General features: G+C 42.9%; 1 protein-coding gene across 1 annotated transcript in view; it reads left to right on the plus strand.

Moving 5' to 3' along the window:
- The window catches only part of LOC117510621 (sperm-tail PG-rich repeat-containing protein 2-like), a 48,225-nt gene extending 40,197 nt beyond the window's left edge, over positions 1–8,028 (plus strand). The window contains exon 3 of the mRNA XM_034170416.1: positions 7,680–8,028. Coding sequence (XP_034026307.1) covers positions 7,680–7,817 — 138 coding nt within the window. The 3' untranslated portion in view covers positions 7,818–8,028. The remainder of the gene's footprint in view (positions 1–7,679) is intronic.
- The last annotated feature ends 10,377 nt before the right edge of the window (positions 8,029–18,405 follow it).

Genomic DNA, 18,405 nt, shown 5'->3' on the forward strand with positions numbered 1-18,405 from the left:
TTGTCATGCCAAGAGTGCAAATGGCTCACATTTTCTAAGTGCCAAATGAGCAGTGTTAGATGTTTGTGTGTGTCAGCTGGAATTTGGCTGACACCTGCCGCAAGAGGAATCAATGGGTTCCCACAGCGCACACTCTGTCTTTCAGCCGCTGGTGTGCCAAAATAGTTGTAGCAACAGGTGTATGAGGTGTTCGAAGCAGGGAAGATTTTACATGTTTTGCACACAATTCCTGATTCATGCGCACTTTGTGCACACTTCGAACAAACTTCACACTATGTGTGAAGGAGCCCTTAGTTTAATCCACGGTACACACACCAATATCACAGATGTGGCTTCCTCTGCGAGACTTGGTGGTGTCCTGCTCATAGCAACTTAGCTTAGCATGGCATGATGTGGCAGAAAAAAACCACAAACACGGCCGGTTCCACGCTTTTGGGAGAAGCAACATGCTTTGTTAGAGTTCTCCTGGTCACACGAATGGAAAAGATATAATCTGTGGAGCTTTATGTGTGGGAAGCAACAGTGTGTGTTTAGCACGCACGCACACACACATCATGTACAACTCACCACATGGAGCAATTAGCAGTGTTAAAAGAAGTTTGCAAGGTGCAATAAATAGAAAATAATGAATGAACAATAAACACTTAAAAAGTGTTAAATCTAAATTAAAATTTGTGTTCAACTATTTATAAGTCCAGTAGGCACAAAGCTTCACATCACTCTCGTATTCTTGAAGGTAAGTGATCTATATCTGTTGCCTGAAACTGTCAAGTGTCCAAGGTTCTTTGTGTCCTTTTTACTTTAGTCCTTATGTTGTAAATCCTGATTAGTGGTTCCTCCAATCCATATATTTTACAGTGTTATGATTTCATATGAAACAAAAAACCAGACAACACCAATACGAACAAAGCATTTAAAAGTAAAACAAAATTCCATGATCCAGACCTATATGAATCATAGTAATCTTGACAGAATGAGCCAAATCACACCATACTTTGGCTTACATACATCGTTTGTTTTTGTGATAAAAAAGTTCATATTTTCTTCTTGGGGATCAAGCAAATGCAACAAAACCATTTTGCTTTGTACTGTACTTTAAAAACAGAAAACACTGTTGTATGGCTGGGGGGCCTGGCTGCCTTTTTGTTTCTGTCTTTTGTTTTTCTTTCCAGGTGGCTTGCATTTGGGACTGAGTGGCTGTGTTGCTGAGGTTATCAGGACCTCACCCTGATCACCTGCAGCTCGTCAGGACTCACAGCTGTGGTGCATCTATATGGATTGGAACATGGTGGCATTTAAGACTGGAGTATACAGTGTGTATTTGCCAGAGACTCGACCTTGTGACCAGACGGGTGAGATCGTCGTCTCGGGAGCCATCTCATCATCAGTGGATGCAGAGAACGTCCAGGGTTTGATGCACGGTCTGTGAAAGAGGAGGGGGTGAGGTCTCACGCTCGTCAGCACACTTCCTGAGGTACGTTAGATTTTGTGACTAACGTTTATACAGTCAGTAAATGTGGTGTCCCTCACACCTTATTATACTGAGCTGTACGTTAGTCACGTATCGGCTTCCACTGCAGTGGAGTTTTGTGAACTGGATGTTCCATGCCTGCAGGTTTGGAAGCTGATTAGTAATTAAGCCAGGAAGTGTTTGCTGTTTATGTACACCTTTGAGTGGTCTCTCTGTGTGTAGAGTGTGGACTCACATAATGGTTCCTTCTTTCACAGACTCGGTTTGTTGCGGCCACCTGGGGGGTGTCGGCGGGGTCCTTGGGTCCGAACGGCTTCTGGCTCCGGACCGTTAGCGCTGCTGGGAGCGCACCGTATCACCACCACGCCAGACCGCACACTCTTTTGTTGTTTTGTATCACATCACTGTTATGTATTAAATTCTGTTAGCCTTTGTACCGTGCTCTGCTTATTTCATACTGGGTCCTTCAAACGCTGGTCGGTTCTCCGAGCTGCGTCCGACACATAACAAAACACAGTTGCACAATTTGTTTTGTCTTCAAGAAGCATTGTGCTTTTTTTGCTCCAGCATTTTGAAAGGCATTATCAAGTTGTTTCTCATGAGCTCGGTGTCTGAAATACAACCCCAATTCCAATGAAGTTGGGACGTTGTGTAAAATGTAAATAAAACAGAATACAATGATTTGCTAATTCTCTTCAACCCATATTCAATTACACCACAAAGACAAGATATTTAATGTTCAAACCGATAAACTTTATTGTTTTTTATGCAAATATTTGCTCATTTTGAAATGGATGCCTGCAACACATTTCAAAAAAGCTGGGACAGGGCAACAAAAGACTGGGATAGTTGATGATGATGAATGCTCAAAGAACACCTGTTTGGGACATTCCGCAGGTGAACAGGTTAATTGGAAACACGTGAGTGTCATAATTGGGTATAAAAGGAGCATCCCCAAAAGGCTCAGCTGTTCACAAGCAAAGATGGGGCGAGGATCATCACTTTGTGAACAACTACCTGAAAAAACTATCACTAGCACCATCATTGCTGAAATGTACATCCAGGTTTTTGAGCAACACATGCTGCCATCCAAGCAATGTCTTTTTCAGGGACGTCCCTACTTATTTCAGCAAGACAATGCCAAGCCACATTCTGCACGCGTTACAACAGCGTGGCCTCGTAATAAAAGAGTGCAGGTACTAAACTGGCCTGCCTGCAGTCCAGACCTGTTGCCCATTGAAAATGTGTGGCTCATTATGAAGCGCAAAATACAAAGAACGGAGACCCCGAACTGTTGAACAACTGAAGTCGTACATCAAGCAAGTATGGGAAAGAATTCCACCTCCAAAGCTTCAACAATTAGTGTCCTCAGTTCCCAAAGGCTTATTGAGTGTTGTTAGAAAGAAAGGTGATGTAACACAGTGGTAAACATACCACTGTCCCAGCTTTTTTGAAACATGTTGCAGGCATCCATTTCAAAATGAGAAAATATTTGCACAAAAAAAAAAAATAAAGTTTATCAGTTTGACATTAAATATCTTGTCTTTGTGGTGTATTCAGTTGAATATAGGTTGAAGAGGATTTGCAAATCATTGTATTCTGTTTTATTTACATTTCACACAACGTCCCAACTTTATTGGAATTGGGGTTGTAACTGAATAGGATCACAATCAGTGAAGGGATAAAATAAAAACAGGCTTTTAAAATAATAACCCAAGACAAAAGTACAGAGAACAAGCAGAAAACCATTCAGAACTGAGAATAGGCCAGGGTTGATCGATTGGACATGAAAGGCTTGACAAACGGTACATAAGTGGAGCACTAGACTAGGTCTCCTAGCAAACCTTACAGAGAGCAAACAGCTGGATCTCTTGCCTGAGAACACAAGACAATCTGTTGGCTCTGTGAAATGACTGCTATAAATACTACAGAGGGTAACCAGGTGAATAGGGAACAGCTGTCAGGTGACAGGGGAATGATGGGAAAGGCTTCGAGCTTCAAGTGGCAAGTAATCCGGACTGAGAGGATGTGAGTATCGAAACAAAATAGGAAAGGAAATACCTATACATTTAGAATTGGGTACATAAGTATTTGGACAGTGACCCAATGTTGAAATGGCACAACTGAGATGTGATAGAACTGTAGAATTTTAGTTTTAATTCAACAACAAAAAATATGGCTTTAATTAAGGAATTACAGCCATTTTTATACACAGTCCCTCAAATTGGCTAGTCCAACAATAATTGGACACACTCACAAATAAGAATTATTGTTAGGGGTGTAACGATACACAAAAATCTCAGTTCGGTACATACATCGGTCTTGAGGTCATGGTTCGGTTCATTTTCGGATGCAAAACCTAAATTTGCTCGTTGATTAAACCAACAATTTATTGTAACATTATACAAACAGGAAATTAAAATAATTTCAACGTGCTGCCTGGTAATAAGTTAAATAAAATGTTCTCAAATAAATAACAAATGTATGAAATATTATAAAAAAAATTCCTGGTTAACAGCTTTTAACAAAACCTTTCCACAAGTAAAGCACAGCACAATGTACCAGCATGAAGTACTGTTCAGTTTTATTCAACCTTCATATTTTTTGCCAAAAAATTAATTTGTCAAAAACTGTCACACTCTAGAAGGAATTTTTTAAAATATAATTAATGTTAAAGAATCCCTTTACTTTTGTACAATTTATTTTATTTTCTATCTCTTTCTATTAACCATTTGTTTAATGTTTGTTAATATATCTTTTTAAATAAAGTTTTGAAAACAAAAACATTGTGGGAGAGGCAAAAAAAGTGAATAAAACCACCTTTAAAAGATTTTGAACCACAAATAAACTTGATTCTTGGTTTGTTGATTTATTTTGCCATTAAAATTGGCCATCACTTATTAAAATAAAATAATTTCTCAAGGCCAGGGCTTCTCAAAGTCTGGGGACTGTTTAATCATACCACAGCAAACAAGGCCAGTAGGCTGAGTGAGTCCGAGTGAGGATTGTAGATATCCCGCCGCTCAGTGCTTACGGTTGCTGCAGGCACCGGAGGAGGAGAGGAGAACCGCTGCCCCTCGGTGACAACAGAGACTTTCACTTTTAGTCGCCAAACATCAGAAAAGTCTCCAGTAAAGCCAGGAAAAGTAGCTAGATTTGTCGCTAGTAGCTTTTGAGAAAATAAGTGATCAAGAGGGTTTGGAAAGTCGCCAGATTTAGCAAGAAGGCGCTAAGTTGGCAACGCTGAATGTAAACACACACAACGCGAACTCACCCGTGCACAGCCCTGTACCGAGCCAAACGTCCCGTACGGAAACGGTTCAATACAAATACATATAATGTTACACCCTTAATTATTGTTAATGCTCAGATGAGAATCATTTGCAATCAATGACTGTCTGAAATCTGGAACTCATGGACATCACCAAATGCTTTATTTCTTCCCCTGACATCCTTTTCTAGGCCTTTACTGCATACTCTTTGCTGCTTGTTTGAGTCTTTCTGCCTTCAGTTTTGTCTTCAGTAAATGAACAGCATGTTTTGTTGGGCTGATGTCAGGTGACTGACAGAGCTGTTGAGAAATATTAAATTTCTTTGCCTTGAGAAGCTCTTGGATGTTTTAGCAGTATGTTTTGAGTCATTATCCATGTCCAGTGTAAAACATTGTTCTATTAGTGTGGCTGAATCTGAGTAGAATAATGTAGCTCTACACACTTCAGAATTCATTATGCTACTTAGATCAGCAGTCACATCATCAATGAACAACGGTGGCCCAGTTCCACAGGCAGCCATATGTGCTCATGCCATAACACCCCCCTCCACCATGTGATACATTTCAGATCACGAGTCATTCTTTCCCTTCTCCATACTATTCTCTTCCCATCATTTTGGTTTCATCTGTCCAAAGAATCTTACTAACAGTGTTATCAGTGCACTGTGTTACGAACTGCTGCTCAATTTTTGTTTGCCACTGGGGGCAATTCCATCGTTTGCACGGTTTATTTTTCTGTAAGTATTCTGGTTTGCGAATCATTGTGAAAGGGTGTGATTGGCTTGTCAAAGTTTACCGTACCAACAGCGTGTTCATGCCAAACTGGAAATTCTGTGAGTTGAACCACAGATTTCTCCATCTCGTCAGCTGCATTGAGTTAAATCCATGGTATATCCATCAATCAATCCAGTTAAATGCATTAAAATCCATGCATTTTGGCATGGTCATCGCTGCACTAGTTTCTGTCACTCTCAGCTGACAGCGCCTGACCCCTGACCTGTGCAGCAATACGGTCAGGGGGCGGAGTAACACATCAAATAAGAAACGGTTTTAATATTTTGCCACCGTCCACGTGATATTTTATGGTCTGAAATCTCACACGATTAACCAATCAGATTTGCAGAAAAAATGTAACTGGATTAGAATGGTGCATATAGATCCTCCGAAAGTATTTGAATTGCAAGGCATATTAATTTGTTTTTGCTCCACACAGAGGAAATTTAGATTTGAAATCTAAGAATTTGAGAACAAAGTTTAGAATTTCAATTTATACAAGTATTTCCTGATATTTACTTCTGTATACCCTAAGTGGCACAGAACATAGTGCCTTTTTTTCAGAAAACCTAATTGTTGGGTGAAGAAAATTTTGTATAATGACATCTTAATGTCTATTCTTTTCCAGATTTCTTTCTTGCAATAACTGCATCAATTCTGCAACCCACAGACATCATCAAATTGTTGGTTTCTGCTTTTATTATGCTTTTAAAAAGGTTTTTCATGTTCAGAATGTTCAGAAACACTTCTGCTGCTCTGAAGAAGTTCAGCTCCACCAGGACTCTTCCTAGAGCTGACCACTCATCTAAACTGAGAGACTGGAAAGAAGAGAATAGAATAGAGGTTTTATTGTCATTGTACATATTGTACAATGACATTGTACACATACTTATATACAAACAATGAAATTTGTCCTCTGCTTTTAACCCATCCTAATTACAGTTAGACACAATCCCACCACCAGGAGCAGTGGATAGCCACAGTCTGGCGCCAAGGGAACAACTCCAGATGTAGAGATGCTGCCTTGGTCAGGGGCAGAGAAAGGAGCAGAGCCTCACTAATTATAATTATCTTAGTCAGGGAGGTGAACAAGAACCTGATGGCCACTCTGTCAGAGCTCCAGCATTCCTCTGTGGAGAGAGGAGAACCTTCCAGAAGGACAACCATCTCTGCAACAATCCACCAATCAGGTCTGTATGGTAGAGTGACCAGACAGAAGCCACTCCTTAGTAAAAGGCACATGGCAGCCCGCCCGGAGTTTTCCAAAAGGCACCTGAAGGACTCTTAGACAATGAGAAACAAAATTCTCTTTTCTGATGAGACAATGATTTGGCATGAACGCGAGGCATCATATTTGGAGGAAACCAGGCACCATCCCTACAGTGAAGCATGGTGGTGGCAGCATCATGCTGTGGGGGATGTTTCTCAGCGGCAGGAACTGGGAGACTAGTCAGGGAAGATGGAAGGATGAATGCAGCAATGTACAGAGACATTCTGGATGAAAACCTGCTCCAGAGCGCTCTTGACCTCAGACTGGAGCAATGGTTCATCTTTCAGCAGGACAATGACCCGAAACACACAGCCAAGATATGAAAGGAGTAGCTTCAGGACAACTCTGTGAATGTCCTTGAGTGGCCCAGCCAGAGCCCAGACCTGAATCCGATTAGGACAGATCTGAAAATGTCTGTGCACCGACACTCCACATCCAACCTGATGGAGCTTGAGAGGTGCTACAAAGAGGAATGGGCCCAACTGTCCAAAGATTGGTGCACCAAACGTGTGGAGTCATATTCAAGAAGACTTGAGGCTGTTTTGAGCAAAGGGTGTCAATATTATGTACATATGATTTTTTTTTTAATTTTTAATAAATTTGCAAAAATAAAAAAAATCATTATGTCATTATGGGGTGTTGTGAGTAAAATTTTGAGGGAAAATATTACTTTACTCCATTCTGGAATAAGGCTGTAACATAATAAAATGTTGAAAAAGTAAAGCGCTGTGAAAACTTTCCGAATGCACTGTAGCTGGAGGGAAAAACAGGTGTACAAAGTTCAGTTTTCTTCATAGTTCTCACAGTGAAGTTGCTTGGTGTGTTATAACAATGAGCTGTCAATATTAAACCTTGTCTTTATGTTCTCTCTGTGTCTGCCTGTGTCTCTGCAGTTGAGTCCAACGATCATGAACACACTTCTGAAAGGTACCTTTAATGTCACCCTCAACAACCCTCTGAGTTCCTGCAATTTCTCTCGTGGGGCCCACACTGTCCCACCCCCCACCTCCATTGTTAACAGCTCTTCCTGAAGCTCCTTAAGGGTCAAAGTTCAGAGGTGAGGAGGATAAAAGGTCAATATTAATTGCTTGAGATTTGAATTCATATTCCACAGGAAATCTGATTTGTCATGAATATTTATAGTTCTAGCAATTTCTGATGAATGTATTAAAGATAATGACATTTTCAGTTATTCAGTTGAAACAATATTAAGCTTATTAAGTGAACAGAAATGCAGATGTAATGAGATTATTAAGATGGAGCAACAGTGATGTGTATTAGTGCAATATGAAATTTAAAGACTGGTTTCAGATGACTTGTGATAAAAGCAATAATTACTGAAGCAGTTTACGCACTTTTTTCCCTCAACATTTAAAGGCTCATCTACTTTCGAGACACTTACTTAAGCAGTTCATCCAATGTCTGTTTTGTCATTTGTGTGTGTGTGTGTGTGTGTGTGTGCAGCTAAGCCCAAAAACATTCATCATGTAAAACCACACAGTAGATCCCCAGAGCTGTTATTTTTGATAATACTCTTTATTTTATTCTCTCTGAGTGTTATAAATTGCCCCACAGTTAATTTCACAGTTAATTTACTGATAAGAGCAGCTAATAAATTGTGACTTTTTATATCTTTCAGTGTGAAAAGTTCCCGGTTCAAACTCCACCCCTGCCACAGATCTCCATGTAATGTGTAGTTGCATTAGGAAAGGCATTTGGCATAAAACCTGTGCCAATTCAACATGCAGATCCACCGAGGATTTGCTGTGGTGACCCCGAGTGCAAACAAGGAAGCAGCCGAAGGGACTTCTATACCTGAAATATATCAGTGCAGTATGCTCAGTGAATAGCTTATTTTTGTGTTTATTTTCCTTTTTCTAACACAGGCAGCAGCATGAAGGAAAATGCCTGATTGTTCTTCAGGGTCACAGTGTGGGATATGTACAAAAGATGCTACATCCACATTCATTGCTCTTACAGACAAATTCAAACCATTGATTCAGCTTTACAGAACAGCTGAGTGGATCCTTGTCATTTGATTGGTGCTTTGTATGTCACATGACATGGATTAATTCATCCCATTTGTGTTGCATTGCATTTAGAGTGCAAATTTGGTTCCATATGTTTGGTACCATTGACTCTGCACACACATGCTCGCGCGCACGTCCTCGTGCACCCGCGCACACGTGATTGCGCACGCGTGCACGTCCTCGCACACGCATGCACATATGCCCATGCATGAGAACGTGTGCGAACCCACACATGCTCACACATGCACATGCACACGCGCACGCACACACAAAACAAATCCACTGTACTGTCTGGAGGCTGTGAACAGGAAGAGAGAAAGAAAAGCTGGACTAATTTCTGATATGATTTTTTTTTTTGCTGCACTGAGGATGTACACAGTCTTTTTGGTAGTACACGCACGCACAAGCGCTGATCTGGTTGCGTGTGTGTGCGCGGGGGGGGGGGGGGGGGGGACAATAACACTCCCAAGACATAATTTGATTGAGCTAACTGACTCTATTTGTAAGACACACACACACACACACACACACACACACACACACACACACACACACACACACACACACACACACACACACACACAAAAACAAATCCACTGTGCTGTCTGGAGGCTGTTACCAGGAAGAGAGAAAGAAAAGCTGGACTCATTTTTGACGTGATTTTTTTTTTTTGCTGCACTGAGGACGTACACAGTCGACTGAGCCAGTTGTGTGTGTGCACGTGGAGGACAACAAAGTATTTAGTCAGCTCCTGATTGTGCAAGTTCTCCTACTTAGAAAGATGAGAGAGGTCTGTAATTTTCATCATAGGAACACTTCAACTGTGAGAGACAAAATGAGAAAAAAAAAATCCAGGGAATCACATTGTAGGATTTTTAAATAATTTATTTGCAAATTATGGTGTTAAATAAGTATTTGGTCAATAACAAAAGTTCAGCTCAATACTTTGTAACATAATCTTTGTTGGCAATGACAGAGGTCAAACGTTTCCTGTAAGTCTTCACCAGGTTTGCACACACTGTGGCTGGTATTTTGGCCCATTCCTCCATGCAGATCTCCTCTAGAGCAGTAATGTTTTGGGGCTGTCACTGGGCAACATGGACTTTCAACTCCTTCCACAAATTTTTTATGGGGTTAAGGTCTGGAGACTGGCTCGGCCACTCCAGGACCTTGAAATGCTTTTTACGGAGCCACTCCTTCGTTGCCCGAGCGGTGTGTTTGGAATGATTCAGCCACATTGCATCTTCAATGCAATCACTGACGGAAGGAGATTTTGTCTTAAAATCTCATGATACATGGCCCCGTTCATTCTTCCCTTAATGCTGCATTTACACATAATGACGACAAGTCACGAATGCCATGAAGTACACATTCTTAGCTGCTGATCATGAATGTGATGATTCGGGGCAGAGGTGTCAGGTGTCCTCAGGAACTGTTGCAACCTGTTACCACGCGTTACGATTAATGGCACGTGTTACTGGAGAATTATCAGGAACCATTAGGCACGGTCAAGAATAATGTTCCGTGTTGTTGCGCGTAACAGCACATCGTTAAGTTCTGTCACATTGGGCCTCATGTATCAACGTTGCATACGGCGATATTTGAGCGTATATGGGGTGTACGCCAAAAGGGCTGCGCCACTTGGCATTTATCAATGTGGTCGTTGGCGTACGCTGCACTGAAAATATACACCAGGTCGAGAGGTGGCGTAAATTATACACCAAAATGAACCAGCGCTGGAATCCACATAAAAATGAAGATGATCAACATGATAAACAGTGCCATTATACAAATCAATGCATATGTTACATAAATAACACTTTCCTGATTATACTACATAATAATCAATACAAATCCCGCTGTTGCGGGATTGTTATGGAGCACGATCCGTGGCCACAGCGCTGACTGCAAAGAAAGCGCTGCTCGCCTTTTTCTCCAGACTTCGAGCCTGGAGCCAGAGCAGCGCTGAGCTTAACTTCATGTGGTGTGATCGTTTTAGACTATGAAATTGATAATAACAACTGTAGTTTCGTCATTCCCTTAATTTGCCCGTGCTGCAACCAGGTTTTGTCGTCTCCATTCGGTTGTCACAATAAAATAAATACAGAAATACATTTAAAAAATAAAGAAATCTGACAGATTAGGCGTGTCTTATTAATTGAGCGAGCAAATATCCACATGTCAAGAATTATTGATGTGAAAAGAGAATACAGTGGTCCCTCGCTATAACGCCGTTCACCTGTCGTGGCCTCGGAGTCTCGCGGAGTTTTTAGTCCAATTTTGAATGGCTTTTTTTTTACAGTGTTCTGTGTTCTGCATATCTGTTTATAAGAATCTTGTTGCCCAGAAGAAAAAAGAGCGCCAACAACTACTCATAACTGTGTTTGTCACACGGAAACACACACCTGCTGCAGCCAGGTGTGAGTGGGAAAAGGCGCAGCGCCAGGACGCAGAGGCCCGATCTGTGACATACTGGTGAGTCACTATTAATAATTTCTTATGTGTCCGACCTCGTTCGTTGATCGTTAAAATTAATTTGTTAGTTCTAAATGCCATCATAATTATTTATAGGAAAACGTTCTATTTTTATTTCTCAAACAAATGTTTGGGCCTGAAAACAGTTTGGTCTTATTTTCCTACTAAGGTTTGAACTTTGAGAGTGTTTACACACGAGAGAAAAGTGAGAAAATGTTCATGCCTGATTGAGAAAGTGTATAAACTGTGTAGTGAGGGGTTTTACAGCTTTGAAACGTCTATAATAATTGTAAAAAATAACGCTGATTACGTCACGGTTTCACGTATTACGGGCTATTTTTTAGAATGTAACTCCAGCAATTAATGAGGGACCACTGTAACACTTTATTGATTATATACTACAAAACAATTGATACGACAGCTGCTTTTGACGCTCTATTGGCACGCGTCGTGATTGGTGGAGTTCTTTTTCTTTGCCGTCTTTCCGGCTTCTATGTCGTAAAATGAGGGTGTGTCTGAAGTGGAGTCTGAATATTTATGGGCGTGTTTATTATAATTACGTTCGTTTCCACCCGCCGCATTTATCAAGATCACGTCAGGCGTACGCCAGAAATGGGCAGGTGCGCACTGCTTGATACATGTCACGGCGACTTTGGTGTATTTCAAGTTTACGCCGTAAATTTACGCCACAAGTGCGCAACATTGATACATGAGGCCCATTGTGAATGAGGTGAATTGTCTCCACACTTCTTCTTCTTCTTCTTTGTCTTTCGGCTGTTCCCGTTAGGGGTCGCCACAGCAGATCAATCGTTTCCATCTCACCCTGTCCTCTGTATCTTCCTCTGTCACACCAACCACCTGCATGTCCTCTCTCAGCACATCCATGAACCTCCTCTTTGGTCTCCCTCTTCTCCTCCTGCCTGGTGGCTCCATCCTCAGCATCCTTCTCCCTATATACCCTGGGTCCCTCCTCTGCACATGTCCAAACCATCTCAATCTCGCCTCTCTGACTTTGTCTCCAAACCATCCCACCTGAGCTGTCCCTCTGATATGTTCATTCCTAATCTTGTCCATTCTTGTCACTCCCAAAGAGAATCTCAACATCTTCAGCTCTGCCACCTCCAGCTCTGCCTGCTGTCTTTTTGTTAGTGCCACTGTCTCTAAACCGTACAACATAGCTGGTCTCACTACTGTTTTGTAAACTTTCCCCTTCACTCTTGCTGATATTCTTCGGTCACAAATCACTCCTGCCACCTCTCTCCACCCACTCCACCCTGCCTGCACTCTCTTCTTCACCTCTCTACCACACTCTCCATTACTTTGAACAGTTGACCACAAATATTTAAACTCATCTATTTTCACCACTTCTACTCCTTGTAACTGCACTATTCCACTGGGCTCCCTCTCATTCACACACATGTACTCAGTCTTGCTTCTACTGACTTTCATTCCCCTTCTCTCCAAAGCATATCTCCACTTCTCCAGACTAGACTCAACTTGCTCTCTACTCTCACTACAAATCACAGTGTCATCTGCAAACATCATAGTCCATGGGGACTCCTGTCTGATCTCATCTGTCAACCTGTCCATCACCACTGCAAACAAGAAAGGACTCAGAGCTGATCCTTGGTGTAATCCCACCTCCACCTTGAATGAGTCTGTCATTCTGACTGCGCATCTCACCGCTGTTACACTAACACTATTCTTGTACATGTCCTGCACTACCCTAACGTACTTCTCTGCCACTCCAGACTTCCTCATACAATGCCACAACTCTTCTTTTGGCACCCTATCATAAGCTTTTTCTAAGTCCACAAACACACAATGTAACTCTTTCTGTCCTTCTCTGTACTTTTCCAACAGTATTCTTAGAGCAAACATTGCATCTGTAGTGCTCTTTCTCGGCATGAAACCATATTGCTGCTCACAGATCTTCACCTGTTTTCTAAGCCTAGCTTCTACTACTCTTTCCCATAACTTCATGCTGTGGCTGATCAGCTTTATGCCTCTGTAGTTACTGCAGCTCTGCACATCACCCTTGTTCTTGAAAATAGGAACCAGCACACTTCATCTCCACTCCTCAGGCATCCTCTCACTTTCGAAGATTTTATTAAACAATCTGGTTAGAAACTCTACTGCCATCTCTCCTAGACATTTCCATGCCTCCATTGGAATGTCATCTGGACCAACTGCCTTTCCACTCTTCATCCTCTTCATAGCAGCCCTCACTTCGTCCTTGCCAATTTCTTTTACTTCCTCATTTACTCTCACCACATAATCCAGCCTTTTCTCTCGCTCATTTTCTTTATTCATCAACTCTTCAAAATATTCCCTCCACCTTCTCAGCACACAGTCCTCACTTGTCAGCACATTACCATGTGCATCTTTTACCACCTTAACCTGCTGCACATCCTTTCCAGCTCTGTCCCTTTGTCTGACCAATCGGTACAAGTCCTTTTCTCCTTCCTTACTATTCAACTTCTTGTACAGCTCGCAATATGCCTTTTCCTTTGCTTTTGCCACTTCTCTTCTCGCCTTACGCAGCATCTCCTTGTACTCCTGTCTACTTTCTTCATCTCTCCGACTATCCCAAAACTTTTTCGCTAACCTCTTTCTCCTTATGCTTTCCTGGACCTCTTCATTCCACCACCAAGTCTCCTTGTCTTCCTTCCACTGTCCAGATGTCATACCCAGTACTGCCCTAGCTATCTCCCTCACCACATCTGCAGTACTTTTCCAGTTGTCCAAAATTGCTTCCCCTCCAACTAGTGCTTCTCTCACCTGCTCGCTAAATTTCACACAACAGTCTTCCTCCTTCAGCTTCCACCATCTGATCCTTTGTTGAGCTCTCACTCTCTTCTTCTTCTTTACCTCTAAAGTCATCCTACAAACAACCATCCTATGCTGTCTAGTGACACTCTCTCCTGCTACCACCTTACAGTCTGTGATTTCTTTTAGCTTGCATCTCCTATAAAGAATGTAGTCCACCTGTGTGTACCTTCCTCCACTCTTATATGTTACCCTGTGCTCCTCCCTTTTCTTAAAGTAGGTATTCACCACAGCCATTTCCATCCTTTTTACAAAATCAACTACCATCTGTCCTTCCCCATTCCTATCCTTGATACCATATCTACCCATTACTTCCTCATCACCTCTGTTCCTTTCACCAACATGCCCATTGAAGTCTTCTCCTATCACCACTCTTTCATGCTTGGGCACACTCTCCACCACCTCATCTAACACACTCCAGAAATCTTCTTTCTCCTTCATCTCACAGCCTACTTGTGGGGCATATGCACTGATGATATTCATCATCACACCTTCAATTTCCAACTTCACACTCATCACCCTGTCAGACACTCGCTTAACCTCCAACACACTTTTAACATACTCTTCCTTTAAAATGACCCCAACACCATTTCTCTTCCTGTCCTCACCATGGTACAACAACTTGTACCCACCGCCGATGCTCCTGCTCTTACTTCCCTTCCACTTGGTCTCTTGCACACACAATATGTCTACCTTTCTCCTCTCCATCATATCAGCCAGCTCTCTCCCTTTACCAGTCATACTACCAACATTCAAAGTCCCCACTCTCATTTCCACCCTTCTAGTTTTCTTCTTCTCCCGCTGTTCGTGGCAACGTTTTCCTCCTCTTCTTCGTCGTCTTCTCCCAGCAGTAGCCCAATTTCCACCGGCACCCTGTTGGGCAATAGCACCGGTGGCGGACGATGTTAACCGGGGCCGCGACTGATCCGGTATGGGAATTCGATTCTGAGTCTGCATAGTTGGGTTGGCTTGTTTTACGCCGGATGCCCTTCCTGATGCAACCCTCCTCATTTATCCGGGCTTGGGACCGGCACTCAGAATGTACTGGCTGCCCATATTCAGCCAACAATTCAGATCACTCCAGGTTTTCAGAAGAACTTTGTGACTGCATGCATAGTTGGGCTCTGTGCCATGGAGTGGCGCAGAGAGGAGGAGGAGGAGACAGACAGAGCCAGATGTGTGGCTTCATGCGGATCTCGTCTCGTGCGTTTTCCCAAACATCAGGCACATGCAGCAGGTGGAACACCTGCAGGAGCACGCTGAAGAGCACTGAAATGAGACTTTTAGCCGACTTGTTGTCAGCAATCAAACTGAATGTGGTGCAGCAGGGTTTAATTGTGTGCACACTTCTTCCTCCGCCGGACTGGAGGAGGTGCAGAGGTGTCTCCTCTCGCTCCTCTTGTTCCTCTGGCTCAGACTCGTTCTCCCGCTCATCGGTTACACAGCAGGGTGAACCACCTGCAGGAGTGTCCTGAGGAGATTCAGCAGGAACTGTGGAACGACACTTGGCTGACTTCGCATCACTGTTCCTCTTTGGCATACTGCATCAAACTGAAGGCTGTGGAGCTGAGTTTAATTGTGTGCAGCTGACATAAAACTGATTCGTCGTGGTGCACAGTGAAATGTGACGCAGCGTTACAAGTTGTGTCAAACTTGACAGTTCCGAGGTCACTTCGTAATAACGCGTGACAGTTTGGGCTCCAAGATCCATCACAGGAACCACTACGAATGTTGTCACGTTCTCTTAAGGATCACTACTCATCAAGATGGATCATACTCTCAGTTGCGACCTCCACGACGTGAGACGAAATGAGGGTGGTGTGTGACATTCGTGGAAGATTTTTGACAGCCAAAAACATGTTCCACGAATATCAAGAATATCAACACACGCACTATTAAGAAACCTATTCAGGTGAGTTAAGAATGTCAGGAAGTATGTCATTAAGAATGTCAGGAATGTGTCACGAATGACAGAAAAATGACATTCGGAATGCATCTTGCTTATGTGTAAAAGCACCATAACATTATCAGTCCTGTCCCCTTTGCAGACAAACAGCACCAAAGCATGATGTTTCCACCCCATGCTTCAAGGTAGATATGGTGTTCTTGGAATGCAACTCAGCATTCTTCTTCCGCCAAACATGACTAGTTGAGTTTTTGTTTTGGTTTCATCTGACCACATGATATTCTCCCAATCCTCTTCTGGATCATCCATATGCTTTCTGGCAAACTTCAGATGGGCCTGGACACGTACTGGCTTAAACAGGGGACATGTCTGGCACTGCAGGATTTGAGTCCCTCTCTGCGTAGTGTGTAGCCTTTGTTACTTTGGTCCCAGCTCTCTGCAGGTCATTCATCAGGTCCCGCCGTGTAGTTCTGGGATTTTTCTTCATCGTTCTAATAATCATTTTGACCTACGGGATGACATCTTGCGTGGAGCTCCAGATCGAGGGAGATGATATCAATGGTCTTATATGGCTTCCATTTCTTACAATTGCTCCACCAGTTGATTTATTCACACCAACCTGCTCGACTATTGTAGATTCACTCTTCCCAGCCTGGTGTACATCTAGAATTTTCTTCCTGGTGTCCTTCAACAGATCTTTGGTCTGGCCATGTTGAGTTTGGAGTCTGACTGTTTGAGGCTGTGGACAAGTGTGTTTATTACAGATAACAAATTCCAACAGATGCCATTAATACAGGTAACAGGTGGAGGACAGAAGAGCTTGTTAAGAAGAGGTTACAGGTCTGTGAGCGCCAGAAATCTGCTTGTTTGTGGGTGACCAAATACTTATTTTCACCATAATTTACAATACATTCTTTAAAAATCCTACAATGTGATCTCCTGGATTTTTTTTCTCATTTTGTCTCTCACAGTTGAAGTGTACCTATGATGAAATTACAGACCTCTCTCATCTTTCAAGTAGGAGAACTTGCACAATCAGGGACTGACTCAATATCTTTGGCCCCACTGTAGGTTCTTCAGGACTTTTATTTGAGTAAATGCTTCAGGGGAGCATTAGCATGGCAAAAACCTTTCAGCTTCTGGGGGGCATAACCCCCCAAGACTAACCCACATTTTTTAAGCATTTTTCTTTATTTGCCTTCACCTGCTTGGAAAAGCTCCTTGCCATCTAACCATGTCCTTTAGGTCTTTCAGACTTTTTTCATTAAAATGGTTCTTGGGAGCATGAGCATGACTAAAACCTTTCAGCTTTCATGCTGAAAGCTTTCATGCCACAGATGTCGCAAGATTTGAGGGAGAGTGCAATTGACATGCTGACAGCAGGAATGTCAACCAGAGCTGTTGCTCGTTATTGAATGTTCATTTCTCTACCATAAGCCGTCTCCAAAGGCGTTTCAGAGAATTTGGCAGTACATCCAACCAGCCACACAACCGCAGACCACGTGTAACCACACCAGCCCAGGACCTCCACATCCAGCATGTTCACCTCCAAGATCGTCTGAGACCAGCCACTCAGACAGCTGCTGAAACAATCGGTTTGCATAACCACAGAATTTCTGCACAAACTGTCAGAAACCGTCTCAGGAAGCTCATCTGCATGCTCGTCGTCCTCATCGGGGTCTCGACCTGACTCCAGTTTGTCGTCGTAACCGACTTGAGTGGGCAAATGCTCACATTCGCTGGTGTTTGGCACGTTGGAGAGGTGTTCTCTTCACGGATGAATCCCGGTTCACACTGTCCAGGGCAGATGGCAGACAGCGTGTGTGGCATCGTGTGGGTGAGCGGTTTTCTGATGTCAATGTTGTGGATCGAGTGGCCCATGGTGGCGGTGGGTTATGGTATGGGCAGGCGTCTGTTATGGACGAAGAACACAGGTGCATTTTATTGATGGCATTTTGAATGCACAGAGATACCGTGACGAGATCTGAGGCCCATTGTTGTGCCATACATCCAAGAACATCACCTCATGTTGCAGCAGGATAATGCACGGCCCCATGTTGCAAGGATCTGTACACAATTCTTGGAAGCTGAAAATGTCCCAGTTCTTGCATGGCCGGCATACTCACCGGACATGTCACCCATTGAGCATGTTTGGATGCTCTGGACCGGCGTATACGACAGCATGTACCAGTTCCTGCCAATATCCAGCAACTTCGCACAGCCATTGAAGAGGAGTGGACCAACAGTCCACAGGCCACAGTTGACAACCTGATCAACTCTATACGAAGGAGATGTGTTGCACTGCATGAGGCAAATGGTGGTCACACCAGATACTGACTGGTATCCCCCCCCAATAAAACAAAACTGCACCTTTCAGAG

Source organism: Thalassophryne amazonica, chromosome 5 (assembly GCF_902500255.1).
Source record: "Thalassophryne amazonica chromosome 5, fThaAma1.1, whole genome shotgun sequence".
Taxonomy (NCBI): Eukaryota; Metazoa; Chordata; class Actinopteri; order Batrachoidiformes; family Batrachoididae; genus Thalassophryne; species Thalassophryne amazonica.